Genomic DNA, 25954 nt, shown 5'->3' with positions numbered 1-25954 from the left:
TGATACTCCGAAATTGAGCTGATGTTAGATTAATTTCGGTGTATGGATAAAGCGGTGTTAGATTATTCGAGATTGAATATAAATTGAATAAACTATGTCAACAACATGCACATTTTATTTTTTTCAAAAATCCTACTTATAAAATTATTATAATCAGTATAATGTTGATTAAATTCCGTTCAAAATATTCCCGATTTAATTAGTGATTAGATTATCGATTTATATCTCCCCTATAAAAGCGTTTTCCTTAGAACATCTCTTATAGTCATTATTTCTACCACATTATCTATTTTATCTCTCATTCTCTCTCATCCACATCGTATATAATAAATCACATTCAATTCATTACTTTTACTATTTTATAAATACATAGTAATTTATTCATTTTTATATATTTTTATTATGTAATAATATATAAAAAAAAAATTATTTATCTATACATATTTCTATATATGTTTATTATCTAATAATATTTTTATATAATATTATATTTTAATTTTTAAATATTAATCTATATAAATTTTAATAATTGAATATATTATGAATAAATCAACATATATATTAATTAAAAATAACATCAAAAGAATCATAATAATTAACAATATAACTTAACAATAATTATTTTTATTTTCAATTCGTATCCAAATAATATATGCAATAAGGTATAGAACAATAAATAATTTTAAAATAGGATAGATAAAGCCTGAGAATTGGTTAATAAATTTTAAATATATATAAAATTTAAATTTTTGACATTTCAAAATTTTTTGGATAATATTTAATTTAATTTACTTTTTTTTTTTAATTTTTGTTGAAGGTAATCCGTTGTTAAGAAATGTAATAAATTTTGATAATTGTATTTCTTGTTACAATCACATCATTACAATCACAAGATATTTAAGGGTCTCATTTACCTTTTGTGTCATTGTACTTAACATTAATAATATCCTTATATTTGTATAATTTTTTGCACAAATGTCATTATAATAGTATCATAAGACACTAATAGAAGTATTTTTGCTATTTTCCCTTAATTTGTACTACGTTTTCAAATACTCCTTCCGTCCCATCTACCATATCCACATTGTCGTTATTGTCCGTCCCACATCCCATGTCACTTTCCTTTATTTGAAAAATGATTAAACATCTCATTTTAATTTTTTTAATTTAATTTTTTAAAATTTTAATTAAACTAATTAGTTATCTTAAACCTTAATCTATAATTATTTATATTATAAGATAATTATTTTCACTAATACATTCTTAATTATCTATTAATTATACTTATTCTAAATTCTCGTATCTACAGTGACTCAGACATCCAATATGGGACGGAGAGAGTAATAACTAATATTTAAATATCAATATGCAAAAAATAAATGAATCCTTATAACCGGACAAATGTAGTATTATTCTTTAATCTACTATAAAATCTAAAAAGACCATTTAAAATGTGACTAAGAAAGTATAAAATAAATATAATATATATTTTAACCATTCATAAAAAGTATTTAATATAAAAATATTATTTTTATATTAAATTAATTTTTTATACATAACATTAAAAACATATTTATCAACATTATAAAGTGAACACACCTATTATTACTATTATTATTATTATTATTATTATTATTACTATGACTTCATTAACATTATTTTTTATAGTTATAAATGGCAGTAAAATATGAACAATTATGATATATTAATCTTTATTAATTAACAATTAAATACTTAAAATTATTGAATAAAGCATTAATAATTCTTAATACCAAATATATATAACGGTATGTTTCTTTTGTATTTTTAGTTTAAAGTATTTTTATATTTATTTATTTTTTTATATTAAATATAAGAAAGTGTTATTAATATAAAAAATAATATATATATGTTGAATTATTGGGTGTGTTTATTTTGTATTTTATATTATATGCTCAAAGAGTTTGAATAATTTTATTGATGATAAATATAAAGAATATAATAATAATATAATAAATTGTACATTATTACTTAAAAAAAAAAAAAAACTCGATATGACATCACCAAATTTAACATAATTTTCCAAATTAGTCTGAAAAAAAAATATATATATATATATATATATCCATATCAACAACTTATATTATCTTCAATAATACTCAAGTAAGGTGACCAAGTATTAAATTAGTTAAGAGTAAGTGTGTTTGGTTGAGAGATTTGGACAAAATCTCACTATTCATCCAAAATTTTTTCCCCAAAAACATCAAATCAAATACCTATTTTTTATTTTTTATATTATACTAAAAATCAATTTTACATTCAAAACATCACATCATCACCTATTTATATCACATCATACAATTATTCAAATTCAAAATTTTTATTATTCAAATCCCAACTCAAAATCCAAACCCCCAAACAAACACACCCTTAATAAATTTTAAATAAATGACAATAAATCACTTATGTTATACTCCCTCTTTTCCATAACTATAATCTCAGTTGTGTTGGGCACGATATTTAAGGAATATTGATATTATATTAATAGCGGGTGAAAAATAAAGATAAAAGACATTTTTGCCCTTGTGAGTGTATTAGTATAAAAGGTAGTGATAATTGTGTAATAATAATGAAAGAGTAAAGGTAGTCATATAGTGATATGATTATTTATGAAAATAAGACTATTGTTTTGGGACGGACAAAAATAGTAAACAAGACTACTATATTGAGACGGAGGGAGTATCATATACTAATAAATACTCTTTCCGTCAACGGATAAAGTATACATTTACTTTTGACAATGAGTTTAAGAAATTATAGTATTTTAATTATAGTGGGTAGGTAAAAGTAGTGTAATGACATTTTTGCCCTTGCTTTTTGGTATAAAAGTAATGATGTGATATAAAGTAAAGGTATTTATGGAAAAAAGTGAGGTATTTAATGAAATGATTACTTTGTAATTGTACGTCCCAAAATAAAAATATGTATACTTTGTAACTGGACGGATGAAGTATAAAATAAAATTGACTATGGACCTAATATTAACATATGATAGATAAAATATAAATCAATAAAATAAGAATTGTATTATAATCCATGTAATACATACTACAATATATTGAATTCATCACATAAAATATATTCGATTCATCCGACTCCAATGGTCTTATTTATCTTTTGTGTCATTGTACTTAACATTAAAAATATTTATATATTTCTATTATTTTTTTGCACAAATGTCATTATAATTTTATTATAAAACACTAATAAAAATATTTTTATCATTTTCTCTTAATTTATATTATATTTTTATATAATAATTAATATTTAAATATCAACCCGTAAAAAGTAAATGAAATCATAACTACAGTAATGATTAGTCGTAATCAATATTCTAACCAATCTCAATTAAGTAGATATGGGTGTGTTTGGTTGAATTTTTGGGGAAAAAAATTCTTATCCACTAAAATTTTTCACCAAAAATAATTATTTTAAATCAGGTAAACTGTTTTTTAATCCCGTAACTGGACCCCCTTATCATTTTAGTCCCATAAGTGAAGTCTGTCGCAAACTAGTTCCATAAGTGAAAAATTTTCGTTGTTTTAGTCCTCCGCCGCCGGAGACGCCCGCGTGTCGCCGGAGGTGACGTGTCCGCCAGGTGTCCCGCCAGGTCAGCGACACCTGGCAGACACGTGGATTTATTTTTTTTTATTTATTTATTTTTATTTTTTTAAAATTAAATCAAATTAAAAAATTAAAAATATATAAATAAAATTAAAAATAAATTAAAAATTATTTTTTTAAAAAAAATTAAAAATAAAAAATAAATTAAAAAATCCACGTGTCCGCCAAGTCAGTGCCAGGTGTCGCTGACCTGGCGGACACGTCACCTCCGGCGAGCCACGCGGGCGTCTCCGGCGCCGGAGGACTAAAACAGCAAAAAAATTTCACTTATGGGACTAGTTTGTGACATGCTCCATTTACGGGACTAAAATGATAAAGGGGTCCAGTTACGGGAATAAAAAAATAGTTTACCCTATTAAATCAATTTAAGTCACAATCAAATAAACTTGATAGTTTTTAATTGTGATATAAATACATATTCCTGTAATATTTTAATGTACATTTAAATTTTAATGTAATATAATTAATAAAAAAAAATTAGTTTGATATTTTTTAAAAAAAAAAATTTAAAATAGTAAAATCCAATCTAAAATTTTACCAAAATCTAAAAAGAAAAAAATTATATTTAATAAAATATTTAATACTATCAAATATATGTATAGCGTTTTTTCAAAATTGAAAAGTATTTGGAATCTATTTACTTTCCTTTATAATTTATTTCGTTATTTATTTAAATATACTTTATCTATATAAAAAAATATGTATATGATTTGAATTTTTATCTAAATAATATTTTTTAGAAAAAATAATATATTTTTATTAAAAATTAAATAAATAAATAATTAATTTCAATTTAAATTCACAATATATATTTCTTTTATTTGAATTCAAAATATATTTTTTACTATTTTTATTTGTTTCATACAATTTAAAAAATATCAAATTTTTTAATATATTTTCATTAATTTAATAAAATAATATTATTTTTAATCTATTATAAAAATTTCAAATAATCCTTTTATAATAAAAAATATATATATATTCTATTAAAATTTTTATTATTCAACATTCAAATTAAAGGCAAAACCCCTTAAACAAATGCAACCAAAAAAGTCTTTAAAAGAAGTGTTTAAAACGGAGCTTTGTAATTAATTTTAATATTTATAATTAAAAATAAAAAATTAAAAAAAAAATAAAAATTGCTATATATATGGCCCCAACTCTTCATCTTTCTTTTTATTGTAAGGCGTAAAACCAGAGCTTCTTCGTTCCTGAGAGAATTCTCTCACCGCTTACTAGTTTTTGCTTAATATGAATCAGAAATCGAGTTCCGCCATGAATCCTTTAGAAACTGTCAAGTTTCTTTACAGCTATGGCGGCAAAATTATGCCTCGTCCAACCGATGGAAAGCTCCGATACGTCGCAGGTCACACTCGTGTTCTCTCTGTCCATCGCTCGATTTCATTTTCAGGTACTTTGAGATAATAGCATATGATTGTTATTCATTTATTCGTAAGGGTGGAAATGGAATTGAAGTTTTTTTTTCGCGATTTTGGTGTAGAGCTGATGTTGAAATTTGGGGAATCGTGTGGAATTTCGGTGAATTTGAAGTGTAAGTTGCCTAGCGAAGATTTGGATATGTTGATTTCAGTCAAATCCGACGAGGATCTCCGGAATGTAATCGAAGAATACGAGAGCTTTTTGCCGGCGGCGAAAATAGTAGCGGTGCTTAATTCCGAAACGCCGGCGAACAAAGTCTCACCTCCGTCGTCTCCGATTTCGTGCTTCGATTTCCCGTCCGCTCCAAAATCAAAGCGCGCCGCCGCATCCTGTTGCAGATCTCCGGCGGTTGGATGTCCTGTCCTCGCCGGAAAACACCGGCGCAACAATCCAAGGCATTTTCATCCCCAGCGGTAACCTGAAGTGAGCGAAAAAAAGCTATTTAGTTTCTTCTATTTTCTCAAAATAAAAACACATTTACTGAATACACAATTTTCTTATTTGCACCGTCGAATCGCAGAAGGATTTGGATTTAATTTGAACACGAAAACTTCGTGATTGGATTGTGGAATTTCCTCTGAGAATTATGATACGGTTCGCTCAAATTCTGATTGCATCTTCATTTTATTCGATCTCTGCCTCTGTTTATGAACTAGGATTTTCCGGTCGCCGGAATCTGATTGTGTTACCGGCCGCCGCCGCCGCCACGGCGGTTACTTGCGGCGGTGATGGTCCACGTGACAGGTTTGTTGATGGAGGATTGTGTGACTGACGACAGTCTGCATTTGTATTTATTGATTCAGTTACGAAGAGGGCAGGGCACACGTGTCAAGAAATTTTGAGTGGGGTGGGGTGGGCCAAAGGAACACGTACACATGCCGTTATCCGTTGTGAAGAATTTTGTGTGTTTGTTTGGAGGATTGGATTTAAATCCAACTATTCATCTAATTTTTTTTTTTTTAAAAATATCAAATTAAAAATTTATTTTTTATTTTTTATATTATACTAAAAATTAATTTTATATTCAAAACATCACATCAACACCTATTTATATCACATCATGCAACTATTTAAATTCAAAATTTTTATTATTCAAATCCTAATCCAAAATCCAAACCCCGAACAAACACACCCCAAGATATTTCTCCGTCCTACTTACTTTTGTCATTTTACTTTTGTCATTAGTAAATACTTAAAAAATGGTATTGATAAAAATTATTATAAATTAAAATTAAAATAACTAAATATCTTAATTAAAATAAAAAAATATATATAAAATAAAAATTTTAAAATGTGATTGTATAATTATATTTTGAGAAAAATAATAATAAATTATGTGGGACATATAAAAATAGAAAAAATTGACAAATTAAGTGGAACAGAGGAGTATTACTTTTAGTTGATGTGTTACCTTTAATGAATTCGGAAATATTGACTTTAAATTAGTATTAAAATAATGTATAATTGAATATTTTGTGAGAGAAAAAAATATACTAGTACTACCTTCGCCCCCGGAAGAGGAGTAACGTTTATTATTAGTATTATATTGGTTTATAATGAAAAGAACAAAAATGCGCCTATTAGATTGTGCGATATAAAAGTAACGATATTGTGTAATATATTGGAAGTTGTAAATGTATTTATTAATTATGTTAAGTAGGTAGTACAATTACTAAATAAAAAGAATAAGTAATATAGTTGTTTTTGGATGTACAAAAATAAAAAATGGTATTATTTTTATTGGAATGAAGGAGTATTATTTTTTCTTTTAAGTAAAATTTTCAAATAATAAAAAATCCAAATTTGAAATTTAAAGAAACAAACCTATAATAAATCATTTCTATTTTGTCTATTTTGTCTGTTTTAACAAAAATTTAATAAAATTGTTAACAATTCTCAAAATTAGTAAAAAAACACATATTATTTTATTTATAGCATTAATAAATATGTATTGTTTTATATGTATTTATTATTTTATTATAATAATATCAATTAGATAAAAAAAATTTTAATGTTTAATATAAAAATTACAAATATTTTAAAGTTTTATACATTTGAAATAATATTAAAAATTATATATATATAATAACAAATAAACTTGATCAAATAGTTCGAATTAAAATATATAATTTTAATGTTTGGAAATGTCAAATCAAAATTAAATTCTTCATAATTTTAATTTATATTTTCTTATTTCGATTTCAGTTCCGTCGATTCAAAAATCACCGATTATATTTGACAATGTTAGTTTATGTTTATTCCTTTTTAATTATTTTGTTTTTAATTTTAATTAATAAATAATGTAATTTTAATGTAATTTTATTTATAAATATATTTTTTATATAAAAATTCATATAAATAATAATAATAACAATTAAATAAATTGTTACAAAATAAAAATTAATTACGCTGAATATATAATATAATAAATTCGATCAAAATAATACTATAACAAAAAATATAAATTAAAAATATTATTATTATTAAAATAAAATAAAAATGAGAATAATAATAAATATATTTTTTGAGAACTAATGTACTTCTAATATTTTTGTTAAATATTTGAAATTTTTTATATACATACAAGTGTACTGCATATATTTGAAAATATATAAATCAATAAAAAAAATATTTAATCGACAATTTTATAAACTCTAATAAAGTATAGGAAAATCAATAAATAATTCAATCAAATTTATCAAAATCCATATAAATCAATAAACAAAATCAATTAAATTTTATGGAATTTATAAATCCACTCAATTCTGCGAACTTTTCAAAATTCAAACAAATCTCTTAAAATAAATCATTTCTATTCGTTTCTTTTCATTTCTCTTTCAAGAAAAATAGAAAAAAAATGATATTGCAGTATATTTTTTAAAACTTTTTTTTTTATCTATTTTGTACTATTTAATTTTTACACTTTTTTTAAAAAAAAAATTATATTATTTTAATTTTACAAAAATCAGATTTAATTTACTGTTAAAATATTTAATTTTTACGATTTTTTTAAAATTGTACTAAAATATAATCTTGAAAATTATGTATATAGTTTATATTTTTTTAAAAAAAAAAAAGTCACCAAAAATATTTTTCATGAATTTCCATTAGTTAAAACTCTTTTTTTTCTTTTATCAGGTTAATCATTTATTCTTATTTGATTCATTCATATAATTGTATTTTTTTACATTTTTTAACTGAATTTTTTATTTTACTAAACAAGACAATTAATTATCATTCTCTACTCAATTCTATTTCTCTCAAATTTCATTTTCTACTCTAATTATCTACAATTTCATTCTTTGTACCAAATGTCAGCATAATGTTTTAAATAAAGAAGTACCCGTACTATTTTTACCATTTTCTTTTATTTAATTCAAAAATATCACTTTATCATTTTAGTAAGAATAATCGCATCGTAATATTAAAATGTTTTTAAATATTTACTTAAATTAAAAATATATTTTTACACGTACAATTACTTTATTCATAAAATTAAATGAAAAAAATATATCAAAATTTCTTACACATTTACACTAACTAATAAAATAAGATTCCCTCCGTCCCACATACCATGTCCACGTTACCGTTTCTGTCTGTCCCACGTACCATGTAACTTTCATTTTTTGAAAAATGATTACATACTTTAATCTCATTTTAAACTTTTAAATTTTTCTTTTAAAATTTTAATTAAACTAATTAGTTATCTTAATCTTAATTTATAATTATTTATATTATAGGATAATTATTTTCACTAATACATTTTTAATTATCTATTAATTACACCATTTCTAAAATACCGTGTCTACACACGGTATGTGGGACGGAGGTAATACTATTTATTAATTTATTACAAAACTTCAAAGGGGTATATTCGAGTGGAACTGAGAGAGTGTAAAATATTGAATTTAAAAAATATCAAAATATCAATTGTTTTTCCTCACAAAATATCAAATCAAATAATAATTTTTTACTTTTTTTTTTCAAATTTCTAAAAAACTTTGTCTAAACGAAAATGTTTGATTTAATGATTTTAATAGATTTTTTTTTATATATATATGTAGTGCTCGATTTAAATGGGCCCGTAACGAGCCTATGAAGGTATTATTTTTGCGCTCGATTTGGTTTTTTTATTAAATATACATGTAATTTTTAATCAAAAATAGTATATATATATATTTTTCCAATATTTTACGTCAAAATATTTTTTTGTTATTTTATAATACAAATTTTTCTAAAAAAAACATGTGATTTGGGTAAAGTGATCTGGGTTTTATTCTTCTTTTGGGTTAATTTTGTGTAGATTATATCTTCATTTAGGTGAATTTGATATGCAATTTGACTTTGATGAGTTCTTTGTGGAATTTGATGTTTATGATCTTCAATTTGGATTTGGTTTTAAAAAAAAATAAAAAATGAAACAATTTGGTTTGATCTTCATGTCCCGCGTATTTGATGTTTCATCATATTTTTTAACATTAAGTTTTATTAATTTCAGAATCGAAAAAAGTCAAATTGTTAATATACAAACACAATGTGAAAAACCTTTTTAATTCTAACATAAACTTAAAAAACTTTACGTTGGTTTGGATAAAATAAAGAAAGTTTAAAATTTGACCATATAAGTATCTTAACATACTTCGAATGACATAAATAACAATGAAAAAAATAAAATTGCATTTTGATAGAATCTTCAATACATCTTCATGCGTTGAATTGTTTTGCCAGACACTTTTATAGGGTTCGAATTCGTTTCAAAGAAATCGCATGCCACGCGAGGCTTGAATTTGATTTCATATCGTATTTGATTTGTATTTCGAATTTTGGCATATCTCTTACTCCATCCGTCCCAATACAATAGTCTTGTTTATCATTTTTGTCCGTCCCAAAACAATAGTCTCATTTCCATAAATAATCATATCACCGTAAAACTATTATTACTTTTTCATTATTATTACACAATTACCACTACTTTTTACATTAATATACTCACAAGGGCAAAAAAGTTATTTATCTTTACTTTTTACTCACTACCAATATAATATCAATATTTCTTAAATCTCGTACGCAACACAATAAGATTATACTTTTGGGACGGAAGGAGTATTTTCGCTAATAAATTTTCCAACAAACAAATTGTAATATATATTAAGAACGGAAAATAAAGGATGAATTCGATCTAAATTTTATTTAGTTTTGAATTTAAATTTTAATTTAAATAATATTTTATAGAAGAACAAAATAGTAATATAAATTAGCAAATTATTGTAATTTGGAAAAAAAAAATTCAATATAAAATTTGCTTTGAATTTTCAATTTCTCATAAGAAGTTCTCATTTAAATAGTAAATTTCAAAGTTTATATATAGTTAGAAATTAAAATTTTATAATTTTTGCTAGCAAGTGATATGCTCTAACTATGTGCTCTTCAATATAGTGCTTTCAACCAACCATAATTGAATTGCAAAATTAAACAATAGTTTGAATTATGATTTCATGAGTACAAAACTCACTTTCGAATAATTGTAAATTACATTTGTCGTCTTATTTTTTTTATTATTTTTATTTTCGTTCATTCTACTTTTTTTTTTTAAAAAAATAAAATATAATTATACACTTTAATTATATTTTAAATTTTAAATTTTAAAATTTTTTAATTTTAATTAGACTATTTAATTATTTAATTTTAATCTATAATTAATCTTATTATATAATAATTGTTTATATTAATATATTTTTTAATTATTTAATAAAATTGTCGTAATCTCTCGTAAAAACTGAAATGAAGGATGAGTATCTTCTTTTATAAGTAGAGGGAAGACGTAACATAGTATTATGTTACATAATTATATATCCATTTATTGGATATTGAATTTTAAATATTAATACTATATTTATCCCTCAAAAAGAGCAATATTTGTTTTTTACACGTTAATTTTTTAATATTAGTATTATATTGATTTATAGTAAAAAAAATATAAAGTTTTAAGGCATTAAAGGTAATAATTAGATTGGGTAGGTAGTACAATTACTGAATTATGAAATGATATTTTTTTTTTGGACAGATAAAAGTGAAAAATAATATCCTTCTTATGAAACGAATGAAGTATTATATTCATACATATTACAAATTAATAAAAAATAAAAATACTTTTATTAATGTTCTAATACAAGTATAATAATATTTGTATAAAATATTATAAAAATAAAAAAATATTTTTAATATTAAATATAATAGCGTAGAAAGTAAATGAATACTCCCTCCGTGCTAACTGAAAATACCATTTTTAATATTTTCGTTCATCTCACTCCAAAGTATCAATTTACTATTTTAATAAAAATAATCATACATACATACTAAAATATCTTTAACTTTTTATTAAATTACAAATATACCATTACACATACAATTATTTTTTACATAAAATCAAAGAGCAAAAATGTTAAAATTTATTACACACTTCCGCTAACTAATAAAATACTACTTCCTCCGTCCAATAAGAAGAATACCATTTTTCATTTTTGTCCGTCCAAAAATAAGAATACAATTTCCTAATTTAGTAATTTAATTGTATACCCGTCTAACATAATTAATAACCTTACAACTTCAAATATATTACAAAATGCCATTATTTTTTTTTATCACACAATCTAGGAGCATTTTTATTTTTTCAACTATAAACAAATATAATACTAATATTCAAAAATCTATTTGCAAAAAAACAAATGTTATTTTCTTTGTGGACGAAAATAGTACTCCCTCCGTCCCAGAACTATAATCTTAATTGGGTTGGGCACTTGATTTAAAGAATATTGATATTATATTGGTAGTCGGTAAAAATATAGATAAAAGACTTTTTTGCCCTTGTGAGTGTATTAGTGGAAAAAGTAGTGGCAATTGTGTAATAAAACAAAAGTAAGGTTAATTTTATCGTGATATGATTATTTATAAAAATAAGATTATTGTTTTGAGATGGATAAAAATAATAAATAAGACTATTGCATAAAAACGAAAGAATTATTATCTTTTAATTTACTATTCCACTCACCGTACCGAGCAAATATTTTATAAAGTAAAAGAAGAAGTACATTACGGGTGTGTTTGTTCGTGGGTTTGGATTTTAAATTGGGATTTGAATAGTAAAAGTTTTGAATTTGAATAGTTGTATGATGTGATATAAACAGGTGTTGATACGATGTTTTGAATGTAAAATTAATTTTTAATATAATATAAAAAAAAATATATTTGATTTGATATTTTTTTTAAAAAAAAAAAATTGAATGAATTGAAAATCCAATCCCCCGAATAAACACACTGTAAATGTGATAGTCAAAATTTGTAGAAACCCCAAAAATCTCCAACACAAAACCTCAGCAATCGCCATCGCAATCGCATTCCGTATTCTAAAAATTCGGCCTTTTCGTCGTTTGACGTCAACACCGCACCAAAATCGATCCAAATTATCCATCCAATCGATCCATCCTCTCCACCTCATCTCATCTCCATTCCATCCATATCAACTAATTCGTCCAACAATCCTCTCTAGCTACCAAAAACCCACATTTCCAAACCGCCATTTTCGATTTTTCTCCAAAAAGAAAAAAAAAAAACAAGAAAAACAGCATCACTCCCGCCCCCTTGTACTTTTCTTTTTCTGTTCAACTCCCTTCGTTACTCGTGTCGCTTTCAGCGCACGCCCACGTTGCTCCTACTCCAATTCATGGCTTCACCTATAATCATTCCCCCCTCCCCCACTTTCCCCAAACCCCTTTCGCACCGTCTTCGAAGAACATTAAAGGAATGAGGCTCTACGTGTACTTGTTGGAGGGTAAGGATTGGCCGGCGGCGGATTGGTGCGTGAAATTGCAGGTCGGCGCCTGCAAATCGAAGAGTAGAGTGTTGAGGAGCACCGGGAATCCGATTTGGAATGAGGAATTCGTGTTCAGAGTCGTCGATTTGGAGGAGGAACTCGTAGTGTCTGTTTGTAATTACGCCGGCGACGATGAGCACGGGGTGTTCGGTTGCTCCGGCGCCGAATCGGCCGGTCGGGTCAGGATTCCGGTGTGGAGTGTGGCGGCGGAGGAGAATTGGAATTTGCCGCCGACTTGGTTCTCCGTCGTACGGCCGAAGAACTCGAAAGCAATCGACAGGGATTTCGGTTAGTTCTCTGCTCTTGTTACAGTTTTAGCTCTTTGATGATCGATACAGTGTTTGGTTGTTTCTTTTTTATTCGATTATGGCTTGTGAATGAAATGCTTTGTTTGATGAATAATTTCATTGAATCGAAATTGAGTGGAGAACACAATTAACCATTTCTGTTTGGTTGTATGGATTTGAATTTGAAAATTTATTTGCTCCGGAATTGAAATAGTTGTTGGAAGTATTTGAAACCATACAGTATAAAGATTTCGAAATATCAGAGATAATTTGAAATCTTCGATCAAGTTGAAGATTTGAAATACATTGCATTGTGGAACGTAACTAAAATCCGCTTTCAAATCCATATTCATCCAACCAAACGTGGCCTTAATAGCCGACGGGCACTCACACTAGGCTTCGGGGGTTTGAACCATGACCTAATGGTCACACGTCCAACCCCCACGCCACTGGACCATCCCTTACGGGATGAGGTTTTAGTTTCTTGATTCTACAGTGTATTGATATTGTGAAGATAGGAGTAGGCACGACACAGTTACGGCTTTTGTCGATTTCAGCTCACTTCTATAAAGTTATATGCTCCATTTGAATAATGTGTTCTACTCTGTTTTGGGAAATTCATGTGGCATGTTCAAAAATTTTTCAGGACATGGAGTCGAAAATGTGTATATCTAATTTTTAGGATGGGATCAGTCGAGAGAGGATTTACCCTGCCCGTGACAATAATATGGGACACAGTATCGAAAATGTGTATCCAATTCTTTAGAAAAGGTTTAGTACAAGACAGGGTACCCTGCATTCGTGCCAAAAATATGCGATTCTTCTAATAGTGTGCGTTCTAGTCCATTTCAGGAAATCCATTTGGTGTGTTCGAATTATAGTCGGGACACAGTCTGTTGTTGTCCCTTATTGAAAATGTATGTCCAATTATTTAGGGTTAGAACTGAGATGGTAGACCGAGTATCCGTGCCCTCCCGACCCCCAGTTTTGCATTGGTACGATGACTCAAGGATAAAGATGTTTTATTTCTATTGCGGTGTTTCGATGGAAATTCAGTCTAGTTACTAGTTTTGCAATTCCACATTTTTCGTTTGAGTTGCTTGTTTTGATAATCACCGTGGACTTAGAGTTGTAAACGAGCTGAACCGAGTCGAACTTGTCATGTTTAAGTTTGGCTCGTATGCATTCATTAAGAGATACGGGCTGAAACTTTTGTTTGAGTTAACTCGTGTTCGGCTCATTAAGAGAATTTATTTATTTTAAATAAATTAAATATTCATATTTATAAAAATATATTCACTTATTAAATATAAAATTACTAATTTAATTTTTAATAAATATTGTCCAACATTAAACGAACAAGCTTGAGCTCGTTCGTGAACGTAACAAGCTAAAATTTATGTTTGTGTTCGGCTCGTTTAGTTCAAACGAGCCGAACTTTACTAAGTTCGCAAACTGTTTGTTTATTTTACAGCTTTAACCGTGGTTAATCTTCGAGAAGTTTTGAATTCATGACCTTTCCAGGGCATGGTTATGTTTACTTTAGGTGGTAGGACTGAGGTTATCGATGATTGTGTCGAAAGACTCTCCAATTGGGGTAGTGCATGAGTTAGAAAGAGATGAACTATAAAGAATTAAGTCTACTCCATTGAAGACTATAAGAACTAAAGTTTGTAGTTTTAGGCTATTATCTGTATGTTTAGCGTCAATAATATGAACATGCTAAGTTTGTAGAAGGGATAAAAAAGTAACTTGTCACATCCTAATTTGTACTCATAAGCCGATGAAAGGGCATAACGTTCGGTATAGCAAGAGCACAGTGACATTTTGTGCTGGAGTTGAACTAAAGGATGGATAGTGTTGATTTGATGATCGACAATATTAGGAGTTGGACGTGTTGTGGTCTAATTTTGCCTCGATGATTTTAACGTTGATATGATTGATGTATTTTTCACTTTTGTTTAAAGAGCTAATTATTTTTTTTGTCAATCTCGAGGTTCAAGAATCTAATCGAATTGGGAGAAATTTCATTCTTGGATGTTTATACTGATACGAGCCTTTTTATCCCGTAAAATTGCAGGCAAAATACTTCTTGGTTTGTCCCTACATGGAAGAAATCCTGATGCTATGATCGAGCATCCCTTCTCTACTCAATCGAGTTCGGAAACTAGTAATTCGTCACAAGGGGGAGGTAAAATCATTACATCTCGTGAAGATCGACCACACTCCAAGAGACCCGTGGAGGGGAAAGCATTGATGAAAGCACTCGCCAATCGGGTCGAGAAACTCTTCCATAAGAAGGACGAAACTTCATCAAACAACAGCTCCTCTGAATTGGTGTCGCCATTGTCTGACAGCGAAGAAAGCACAGTGGAAATGCCTAGCAGCTCGAGCTTCGAAGAAGCCATCGAACTTTTCCAATCGAGGAACAAAAACCACGAAATGCCGGAGAATCTGCATGGGGGTATCCTTTTAGACGAAACTTACATTGTCTCCCCAAAGGATCTTAATAATCTGATTTTTGGTCCGAATTCTGATTTCCAAAGGAATTTAGCGGAATTGCAGGGGACGACGAATGTTCAAGAGGAAGCCTGGAAATGGAAATCGGATGGCGCCCCGTCTTTGAGTAGAGTTGTTTCGTATACCAAAGCTGCTAGCAAACTTGTTAAGGCTGTGAAAGCTTTCGAAGAACAAACATATGTGAAGGCTGACGGCAACGAATTCGCAATCCTTGTCAATGTCAGCACTCCGGATGTTCCTTACGGAAGCACTTTCAAAGTCGAATTACTTTTCAAGATAATCCGAGGGTCTTCAGAAGAGGAATCTGCTCGACTGGTTGTATCCTGGGCCGTTAATTTCAGTCAGAATATCATGATGAAAGGTATGGTTGAGAATGGAGTTAGGCAAGGTTTGAAGGAGAGTTTCGAACAGTTTTCGAGCTTATTATCACAAAAGTTCAAAACATTGAAAGCCGCGGATATGTCGGAAAAGGATCAGTTGTTGGCGACGCTGGAGAGCAGCCACCGGACCGATTCGAAGTCAGCTGTTCAGTACTTCTTGAATTTCACTGTGGTGTCGGCAGTTTTTATTTCTCTTTATGTTGTTGTTCACATTTTTCTCTGCGAACCGAGCAAGATTCATGGATTGGAATTCGACGGCCTTGATTTGCCCGACAGTTTTGGCGAGATCATCTCTTGCGCCCTTCTGTTCGTTCAGTTGGAGCGAACATACATTTTAGTTTCGCATTTTGTTAAAGCTAGGCTACAAAGAGGTAACAGTTGTATTTCGAGGTTTTTTTTTTTTTAATGTTATGTGTCGCATATTCTCGACTTTGATGCATTATACAATATTGACAGGAAGCGATCATGGCGTTAAAGCGCAAGGAGACGGGTGGGTTCTTACGGTTGCTTTGATCGAGGCAACGAACTTAGCTTCCGTGAATCAAACCGAAATCCCGGATCCTTATGTGGTGTTCACTTGCAATGGCAAGACACGAACGAGCTCGGTCAAGCTCCAAACTCTCGACCCTCAATGGAACGGTACATATTTTCGCGCCTTGGGTTGTTTCAATTGTTATAAATTGAAAATTTTTTGAAATAATTTTATAATTTGTGCAGAAATCCTTGAGTTTGACGCTGTCGATGATCCGCCATCGGTGTTGGATGTGGAAGTTTTTGATTTCGAGGGCCCGTTCGACCAAGCTTCCTCTCTTGGCCATGCTGAGATCAATTTCCTGAAGCACACGGCTGCCGAACTTGCCGATCTTTGGGTCCCTCTTGACGGAAAACTTGCTCAGTCTTCTCAGTCAAAACTGCACTTGAGGATTTTCTTGGACAATACTAACGGAGTCGAAACGATCAGAGATTATTTGGCAAATTTGGAAAAGGAGGTCGGGAAAAAGGTATAGCTGTGCTTTTGCATTAAATTTACGAATAGTTTTTTATAAGTGACGCCACAATGTTCTCACTAATTGTGCCTACAGTTGAGTATCCGATCACCTCACAGGAATTCGACTTTTCAAAAGCTATTTGGATTGCCGCCGGAAGAATTTCTCATCAGCGATTTCTCGTGTTCCCTCAAGAGAAAAATGCCCTTGCAGGTATAGAAGGAATATTGAATAACTTCAGATCCTATTGTCTTTTTTTTTTTTCTTATTTGTTTGTGTTTGCAGGGCCGGCTTTTTCTTTCTGCTCGAATCGTTGGATTCTATGCGAACTTGTTCGGACACAAGACCAGATTTTACTTCCTGTGGGAAGACATTGAAGATGTTCAGGTGCTGCCGCCGTCTCTTTCGACTGTCGGCAGCCCCACTCTGGTAATAATCTTGCATAAAGGTCGGGGTCTCGATTCCAGGCATGGAGCCAAGCTTTTAGACGAGGACGGGAGACTGCATTTCTATTTCCATTCATTCGTCTCTTTCAATGCTGCTAGCAGGTATTTCGCTACAAAGTTATTTTCATTTAAGCAAGGTAAAATAGCAAAAAATTCCTATTATGGTTTCCAAAAATTACTCAAAAGATCGTCTGGTCCTAAAATTCCGTTTTACTTACTTGTGGTTTTTAAATTGATGCAAAAAATATATTTTCCGTTAGTAATTAACGGAAATTATGAGGCATGCGCTTAAACTGCAATGTGGTATTACAAAATCATATATAACAAGGTATGAAATTACAAAACTACTCTCTTAGATATTTTTATAAATTACGGTTAAAACGTGTTATATATGATCTTGTAAATACTAATTGCAGGTTAAGCGCGTGCCTCATAATCTAATTAAAAGATAGGCTATTTTTTTACAATATTTTTCAAACCACAAGTAGATAAAACAAAAGCAAAATTTTAGGATCAGATGGTCTTTTCAGCAAACTACATAATTTTTTTTGCTATTTTACCTTTAAGCAATGCAAGTAGGGGTGACATTTGAATTTGAAAACTTCATCAATATTTGTTGACCTCGTTCTCGAACAGATTTCGATCGTTTATTTAGAAGTGGATCTATAAAATGAAAAGTTTTTATGAGTTGGCTACCGCCGAAATTCCCTTCGATCTGAAATTCAGATGGATATTTCACCGAATTTGAATTTGTACCTTTGGCGTGCACTTAATTTCGATGACTCGTTATATTTCAGGACAATTACGGCATTGTGGAGAACACGAACCCTGGAGCCTGATCAGAAAGCTCGGATTGCAGAGGAACAGTTGAGTGATGACGCGAAACCTTTTCTGATTGACGACACCGCATCCTATTTGGTGGCGAAAGACGTCAAGATGACGAAGGTTTACACCATCGAACTTCCTATGAACGTAAGTTCGGCTGGTCCCTTTGCTACTTTGTTCTCATTTACAAATCCCAATTGTTGAGTGCCGACGGCTATTGTAGATTTTTATATTTTAAATGATGCAGATCAAGTCGTTGATGAAGATGTTCGATGGAGGAGAGTTGGAGCATAAGGTAATGAGCAAGTCCGGTTGCCTCAACTATCAAACGACTGCATGGGAAGAAGGAACTCCCGGCACACAAGAACGCCGTGTGTGCTACAAATTCAGTCGACGGATTTCAATCTTCGGAGGCGAAGTCACATGCACGCAGCAGAAATCTCCCTTGCCGGACGACAATGGGTGGGTCGTCAACGAGATGATGACCCTTCACGATGTCCCGTTTAGCGATCACTTCCAAGTAAGTTACGGCTTCCGAGCTTTATTACATTCTTTGGAGTATGGTCGATAAAAATCCTTACACATTCTGAATTTTAGTTTTGGTTTTACTATTTACACTTGGTTTGGTTCCAATTTGAGTCTAATATGCGTCGAGTCAAATTCTATAAGTTTTTTGGCCTAAAGATGAAGGATGGATCATCGTGATTCGCTTAATTTTATTCATTTTATGGCCAAAAAGTCGATAGAATTGTATTCGATACATGTTCAAGATTCAAGTTGAAATTCGGTGAAAAGATACATGGAACTAAAATTGAATTGGTTTCTCTTATAGGTTTTGTTTAGTGTTATTGTTTCGGTATTTTTACTATACAATCATCACTATTTTCTATAAAAATACATTGCTTCATTTAATCAAATAGATCAAATAGGTAAAATTGTTTATAATATGTACTATTCTTCTTCATGATTTAAAAATTGCATAAAATTTTTTTGTAATATTTTAAAAATTGTTTAGCGATTTTTGTGTAATAGTTTTGAAAACATAAGAAAACTTTCGTGCAAAAATTATGTACAGTATTTTTAGAAACACAAGAAAGTCTCGTGTATTTCTAAATTATAAAGAATTATGGTGCAGACTTTTCATATAATTCGTTTTGCCCGTAAAATATTACATGTAAATCACTATTTAACTCAAAAATCAAAGTCAAAATAAGTAAAGAACATATATAAGTTATATTATTTCTCGCTGCAATTTACACAATATTTATGTAATGAACTCCTTATATGTTCTCCCGTGCGTGTAGGTTCAATTTCGGTACCAAATCGAGAAATCTTCTTTCACGCATAATTGTTGCAAATGTGATATTTACATTGGAGTCATGTGGCTAAGAAGCACCAACTTTGAGTCGAGGATAGCGAGGAATGTCATTGCGAAGTTCACGCATTGGTCGCAAGAGGTATTGCAATTGGTCGAGCGGGAGATATTGCTAACGGGTCGATAGCCACACTTGAGAAACATTGACATTTAGGATGCAATTGTTACACGATGTCTTAAACACAAACGATACATTTGATTGTAGAAATTACGATAGAATCGAAATTCGAATAATTCTATAGAAATAGCAAAGCACATCTCTAACAACACTATCCGGAAAAATAAATTTTTTTCGATGATATTACTGCATTCGATATATGGATAAATTAGCAATTTTAATGTGTATATGTATATATATATATTACTATGTTGCAACATCTTGGAGGAAATAAATATGAGGACTGTTATTACAGTGCTGCTGAGTATGGAGGCAATATATAGCATAACAATAATATATACTATCTCCGTGAGAACAATGATATGTACTACTTCGTCCAGCATTTTATTTATTTTTTGTAATATTAATTATTATATAAAAAATAATACAAAAGATAAAAATATTTTTATTAGTATCTTATTATAATACTATTATAGTGATATTTGTGCAAAAAATTAATATAGTTGTTCAAATGCAAAAAATAAAATAATAGTCCATACAACAAGTATACAACATATGTTAATATAGTTGTTCAAATCTCTACGCCTTAAAGACCAACCAAAAGTCCAATCAACCTAAAATATTTTACTAGGGTTTGTTTCTTTTGTTTGAGTTAAGGAAATTTTGGTTTGAATTTAGTATTAAAATAATGTTTGATGAGATGTTTTGTGAGAGAAAAAACTGTAATTTTTTTCGAAAAATACATGAGTTTAAATAGTAAAATTTGTCAAAAGAAACATAACCTATATTATTCTTTTGTACTTTTTACTATAATCAAAAGTTCAATCAACCTAAAATCTTTTACTATATTATTCTTCTGGACTTTTTATTATAAATGACAAAAAATAACAATTATTACTTATCTTTATTTAAATTTATACCTAAATATTTAAACACACAATTAGATGAAATTATGTTAAATGTTAATTTTTTTAAAGCATATAATAGAAAGTAATACTATACTTCAAATTAATTTGTGAGCTTATCAATAAGTTAATTGTGTTGGCTTTATGTTAAAATTCAATAAACAACTTTATTTATTTATAATATTATTAACTTTGATCTAACAAATAATACTCCATTGGCCATTTTTGAACAAGTCTTTGAAATTTTGTACTAAATTAAAAAATAATAGCACGGAAGATAAATAATTTTTTTATATATATAAAGAAATTACATGTGTAATGATATATTTATAATTTAAGTAAAAATTAAAAAGTATCTTGATTAATTTTTTTTTTCTAAATAAAAAAGGATTGAAACAAATAAAAATAAAAAAAAAATTAAATTGATTACTTGTATATACAATAGTTTAATAAACAATTGAAATCTACAAAAGAAAACAGGCGTAATGTTTTTACTTAAATAGAGTATTGACTTGAGTGGAAGAGAGAAAAAAAAACGGAGTATAAATAGAGGATAGAATATCGATAGTCATTTTTGCGTTGAAACACAACAACACTGCACTTCATCACTCCACGTTGTTCTTCCTTCCAATCTTCCATTCCAGAACCTTCCTCAGCCATGGATCCCAATCCCAAGAGCTTCCCCATCCTCTCCTACGTCATGGCCAAGCTCCCCACCATCAAGCGCACCTTCTCCCCGGACTTCGATGTCGAGAACCCGCCGGCGCCGGACTCGCACCCGCCGGAACCCTACTTCGAACTCACCGAGAGGATGCCGCACCTCAAGAACCCTAAACTCATCTCCGAGATGCGCCAAGCCGTGAGCGACGTCGTGGAGAGCCGATCCGCGCTCCAAGCCCTGGGTCCCCGCCCCGACCACGAGACCGTCGACGCCGCGCGGTTCCGACTGTCGGAAATAAGCGCGCACTCGTCGAGCGATTCGGAGGATGCGAAGATGTATAAGGCGGTGATTGCGGTGGACGAGATGCACGAGGCATACGAGAGGATGCTCAGCGAGGCGGAGCGGAGGTTGGAGAAGATTTACGAGGCGGCGGTCGCCGGAGATGAGCTGATTCAGGCTGATGCGGCGCCGGATCTGAGTGAACCAGAAGTGGATGCGGCGGTGGTCGAGGTTTTGAAGGAGGCAGAATCTGGGAAGGAGATTGAACGTGTGGATCTATCAGGGAGAAGGCTGACGATTTTCCCCGAAGCTTTTGGGAAATTGAAGTTCTTAATTGTGCTGAACTTTTCCAACAATCAATTAGAGGTTCGGATCATTACTTTCGAATATTCATATCCGTATTTTTTGCTTTCAGCTACTTGATTTAGTTCATCCTGTGTTTCTGAATTTATCGTTGAGTTTGCTAAAATCATGGTTGATCATATCTTCAGTTTAATTTGATGGATAAATGTGAGGTTTAGATAATCGTTGAGAGCTTCAAATCCTATCAAGAAATTATACATGGCCTGTGTCTTTCGGCTTTGTAAATGATTTAGGTTTTTCGTGATGCATATATGGAGGAGATAGTTAGGCACTGCATATCGACTGATGTAGAGCTGTTTTATTACTTCAGTGTATCTACAAAATATCGATAGGGTTGCTGAGTATTGCATTTAGTTTTCTAGGAAAGAAATTGAACACTGCCTTGTGTCTTTTGCCTGTAAATGATTTAGGTTTTTCTTGATGCATTTATGGTGAGATCAATACACATTGCATTTCAATTGATATATAGCCGTTTATGTGTTTCTTTAGGGTGTGTTTGTTTGGGGGTTTGGATTTTAGATTGGAATTTGAATAGTAAAAATTTTGAATATGAATAGGTGTATGACGTGATACAAATAAGTGTTGATGTAATATTTTGAATGTAAAATTGATTTTTAATATAATATATATAATGAAAAATAAGTGTTTGATTTCATGTTTTTTAAGGAAAATTTTTTGATGAATAGTGGAAATACATAGAAATCGTTCAAACAAACACAAGTGAACCTATGAAGCATCAATGTATGGCTTGTAAATGATTTAGGTTTTTCGTGATGCATATACGGAGGAGATAGATATACATTGCATTTGGATTGATATAGCGCCGCCGTTTTATTATTTTAGTGTCCTTACAAAGCATCGATGTAGGGCTGTTTAGTATTGCATTTAGTTTTCTAGGAAAGAAATCAAGCACGGCTTGTGTTTTTTCTTGTAATTGCTTTAGGTTTTTCTTGATGCATATATGGAGGAAATAGATAAGTATTGCATTTCGATTGATAGGACGATGTGTTTGTTGATTGAACTTAGGAAGCATCAATGTTGGGCTATTTGGATTTCGATTAGTTTTCTAGGGAAGAAACTAAGTGTGAAGAATATTAGGCTGTTACGGCTTTTTGGAGAACGTGAACAATGTGTGTTCGTTTGTGGGTTTGGATTTTTGAATAGTAAAAAGTTGAATTTAAATAGTTGTTTGTGATATAAATAGACGATTGATGTGATGTTTTGAAAATAAAATAGATTTGTGGTATAATATTAAAAAAAGAAAAGTAATTGTTTGATTTGATATTTTTAGAGGAAAAAAGGATCCTAATAGTAAAAATCTATGTTAAAACACATAAAAGAACACAGCCTTAGATACTATTTTCTTTGGCACTGTATACGTCTTTCTGTATAATTCATTGGAGAGTTGAAAATAAAAGACACAGTTTAAAAAAATGGACCTCCGACCGAAATTGTTAAGAGCAGTTAGTTCTTATTACGCAATTTGCTAACCCGAATTCGTCAACCATCATTTATTACTAAAATAAGGGGTCAATGAAATTGAAAAAATTAGCAAATTTAGAAACATCATCGTAAGCGACTTTTGTTTCATTCCCTTCCCCAGTTTTAGTTATTTATTAGACCTGTTTCTGCCGCAATATGATTTTTCCACTGGTTTAAATAATGATATTAACATACGAGCATTTCTATGTCAAGTTTGTCAATTAAGTTTAAATAATCTGTGAGCCACTTTCGCCTACCATTGGAGATTATATTATGAGTTATTGTAGATCATTAAACAGAGAATAACAATGAACTCTTTTTTATGTGTTCGAACCAGGAAATTCCCGACTCAATCGCAGGGTTAGAAAATCTTGAGGAACTCAATCTTTCGGAGAATCTATTAGAGTCATTGCCCGATTCGATCGGCCTATTGTTTAAGCTGAAACTGCTGAATGTTTCTGGAAACAAGCTTGGTGCCCTACCCGACAGCATTTGCCATTGCAGGTAACATAATTATCGAGGAAGATGACGTAAAATAGTATTTTTTATCCTCTACTAAATACCACGTTCCAATTTTAGTCCCTCAATTTAATGGTTTTTATATTTATAAATGTCTTTCGAGTCAAAATTTCAGGTTCCGATTAGATAGAAGTTTTGAAAATTTTTGGAAATAATACACGTCAGGGGTTTTATGTGATGTTTTTTGCAAAAATTACTGTTGATGAATGTTTCCGAAAGTCCCCAAAGTGTCGTAAGTGAACGTTCTTTACTTGAATTTTAGTGTAAGGGTGTGTTTGTTTGTGGATTTAGATTTCGGATTTAGAGTTTTGAATAGTAAAAATTTGAATTTGAATTAGTGTTTAATATCTAAAATTGATTCTTAGAGTGATATAAAAAATAAAATTAAATGAATTATTTATCTCTTGTTTACAGGTCGTTGGTAGAGCTGAATGCGAGTTTCAACAAACTAACGTACCTGCCGACGAACATCGGGTTCGAGCTCGTGAATCTGAAAAGGCTCGACGTACATCTCAACAAGATCCGTTCCCTCCCCACATCGATCGGCGAGATGAAGTCGCTGTGCTTTCTCGACGTCCATTTCAACGAGCTCCGCGGTCTTCCGCATACAATTGGAAGATTGACGAATCTCGAGATACTTAACCTCAGCAGCAACTTCAACGACCTGACTGAACTCCCCGACACACTTCCCGACCTGATCAACCTCAAAGAACTCAATCTGAGCAACAACCAGATTCGGGCATTGCCCGACACCTTCGGTCGGCTGGCGAGTTTAACGAGACTTAATGTGGACCAAAACCCGCTCGAAATACCTCCGAATGACGTCGCCTCTGACGGCGTCGAAGCTGTTAAGGCTTACATGGTGCAAAGATGGGAACAAATAGTGATGGAGGAAGAGCGGAGTGCGGCGATGGTTCAAGACCCCGAGCAAACACAAACGGGTTTGTTAAATCGAAGCACGTTGTGGTTGAATAATGTTTTTTCGAATGTTTCAGGGTACTTGGGAGGCATCGGGAAATCGAGCAATGACGATCCTTACCTGAATCAGCAGCTGTGAGAAAGGACTCGAACTTCCGACCTGGTGATGTTCGTAATTACATTATGTATGTGTCTTTCTTTCGTCGACGTTCCTGCGATAACTTCTTGATTTATCTGCTCGGACGGAATTAACGTTCTTCGACGCCTTTTCGATGCGTTGCTTGTTGGGTTTTGTCCGATTATTACTATACATGTTGAGATGAATCCTTCAAAGATTTTGGGTTTTTGTCTGATTATTGCAGTACATGTTGAGTGTGCATCTTTAAAATTTGACTCCAGAGCTGGCAATGGGTCGATTTGTATTGAGTTGAACACTTTAAACGGGTTAAATTACTCAATTCTAACTCGACCGGTTTATTATAGTGTCGGGTTCATGTTGACCCGTTTATTATCGTGTCGAGTTCGGGTTGATTTGTATTGATTCGTATACATAATTAAATCAAAAATTCTGATTCAAATTAAATTATATTTTGTAGTGTTGTTGTGTTATGTTAGTTTTTATTGGTTTGAGGTTGAATTATTTAAAATTGAATTTAGTTTAAATTAATTTATGAGATATGATTATTTTATATATATAATAAATATATTAATCAATATTAATATGTTATAAGTGTGTTGTCGTGTAGGATTCGAGTTGAGAGCCTTAACTATAACCCGACTTGTTTATTATTGTGTCGGATTCGTGTCAATCCGTATATATAAACGGGTGGGTTGAAATATTTGACCCAAATTTAATTATTTCGTGTCGAATTGTTGTCTCGGGTCAATTTTTCTATGTGTTCTTACTAAACGAAATT

At 30.5% G+C, this 25954-nt stretch overlaps 3 protein-coding genes across 10 annotated transcripts; all 3 read left to right on the top strand.

The window, feature by feature from the left end:
- Positions 1-4830: 4830 nt before the first annotated feature.
- Positions 4831-6171, top strand: LOC127255245 (uncharacterized). 7 transcript variants are annotated; one of them, XR_007839592.1, is made up of 4 exons: positions 4831-5074; positions 5165-5526; positions 5624-5697; positions 5848-6171. XR_007839592.1 is itself a non-coding variant. In XM_051280705.1 (3 exons), exons 1-2 carry the CDS (start codon positions 4915-4917, stop codon positions 5518-5520), a joined length of 516 nt encoding a protein of 171 aa, XP_051136662.1. In that variant the 5' UTR covers positions 4831-4914; the 3' UTR covers positions 5521-5526; positions 5760-6171. The 7 variants fall into 7 exon arrangements, 3 of the variants coding, with proteins under 3 accessions (XP_051136662.1, XP_051136664.1, XP_051136661.1); XR_007839593.1 differs by having other exon boundaries at positions 5907-6168; XM_051280705.1 differs by lacking the exon at positions 5624-5697 and having other exon boundaries at positions 5760-6171.
- Positions 6172-12673: 6502 nt separating this feature from the next.
- LOC127255299 (C2 and GRAM domain-containing protein At5g50170) lies at positions 12674-20145 on the top strand. 2 transcript variants are annotated; one of them, XM_051280783.1, is made up of 10 exons: positions 12674-13261; positions 15341-15724; positions 15815-16531; positions 16617-16799; positions 16878-17161; positions 17243-17359; positions 17432-17694; positions 18390-18564; positions 18665-18937; positions 19722-20145. In XM_051280783.1, the coding sequence occupies exons 1-10, from the start codon at positions 12904-12906 to the stop codon at positions 19917-19919; spliced, it is 2952 nt and encodes a 983-aa protein (XP_051136740.1). In that variant the 5' UTR covers positions 12674-12903; the 3' UTR covers positions 19920-20145. The 2 variants fall into 2 exon arrangements, with proteins under 2 accessions (XP_051136740.1, XP_051136739.1); XM_051280782.1 differs by having other exon boundaries at positions 15341-16531.
- A 1232-nt stretch (positions 20146-21377) lies between these two features.
- LOC127255184 (plant intracellular Ras-group-related LRR protein 1-like) lies at positions 21378-25632 on the top strand. The gene is made up of 3 exons (XM_051280578.1): positions 21378-22121; positions 23938-24104; positions 24534-25632. Exons 1-3 carry the CDS (start codon positions 21474-21476, stop codon positions 25174-25176), a joined length of 1458 nt encoding a protein of 485 aa, XP_051136535.1. The 5' UTR covers positions 21378-21473; the 3' UTR covers positions 25177-25632.
- The last annotated feature ends 322 nt before the right edge of the window (positions 25633-25954 follow it).

Source organism: Andrographis paniculata, unplaced genomic scaffold (assembly GCF_009805555.1).
Source record: "Andrographis paniculata isolate CXL003 unplaced genomic scaffold, ASM980555v1 Contig53END, whole genome shotgun sequence".
Lineage (NCBI taxonomy): Eukaryota > Viridiplantae > Streptophyta > Magnoliopsida > Lamiales > Acanthaceae > Andrographis > Andrographis paniculata.
Note: the sequence above shows the minus strand (reverse complement) of the source record. Positions and strands in the feature narration are given on the sequence as shown.

Bases quoted from the DNA above. Each gene is read 5' to 3' on its own strand.
- LOC127255245 (XM_051280705.1), top strand. From the start codon at position 4,915: ATGAATCAGAAATCGAGTTCCGCCATGAATCCTTTAGAAACTGTCAAG. The intron at 5,075-5,164 runs GTACTTTGAGAT...ATTTTGGTGTAG, and splicing joins TCGCTCGATTTCATTTTCAG to AGCTGATGTTGAAATTTGGG.
- LOC127255299 (XM_051280782.1), top strand. From the start codon at position 12,904: ATGAGGCTCTACGTGTACTTGTTGGAGGGTAAGGATTGGCCGGCGGCG. The intron at 16,800-16,877 runs GTACATATTTTC...TAATTTGTGCAG, and splicing joins TCTCGACCCTCAATGGAACG to AAATCCTTGAGTTTGACGCT. The intron at 17,360-17,431 runs GTATAGAAGGAA...TTGTGTTTGCAG, and splicing joins AGAGAAAAATGCCCTTGCAG to GGCCGGCTTTTTCTTTCTGC.
- LOC127255184 (XM_051280578.1), top strand. From the start codon at position 21,474: ATGGATCCCAATCCCAAGAGCTTCCCCATCCTCTCCTACGTCATGGCC. The intron at 22,122-23,937 runs GTTCGGATCATT...TGTTCGAACCAG, and splicing joins TTTCCAACAATCAATTAGAG to GAAATTCCCGACTCAATCGC. The intron at 24,105-24,533 runs GTAACATAATTA...TCTTGTTTACAG, and splicing joins GACAGCATTTGCCATTGCAG to GTCGTTGGTAGAGCTGAATG.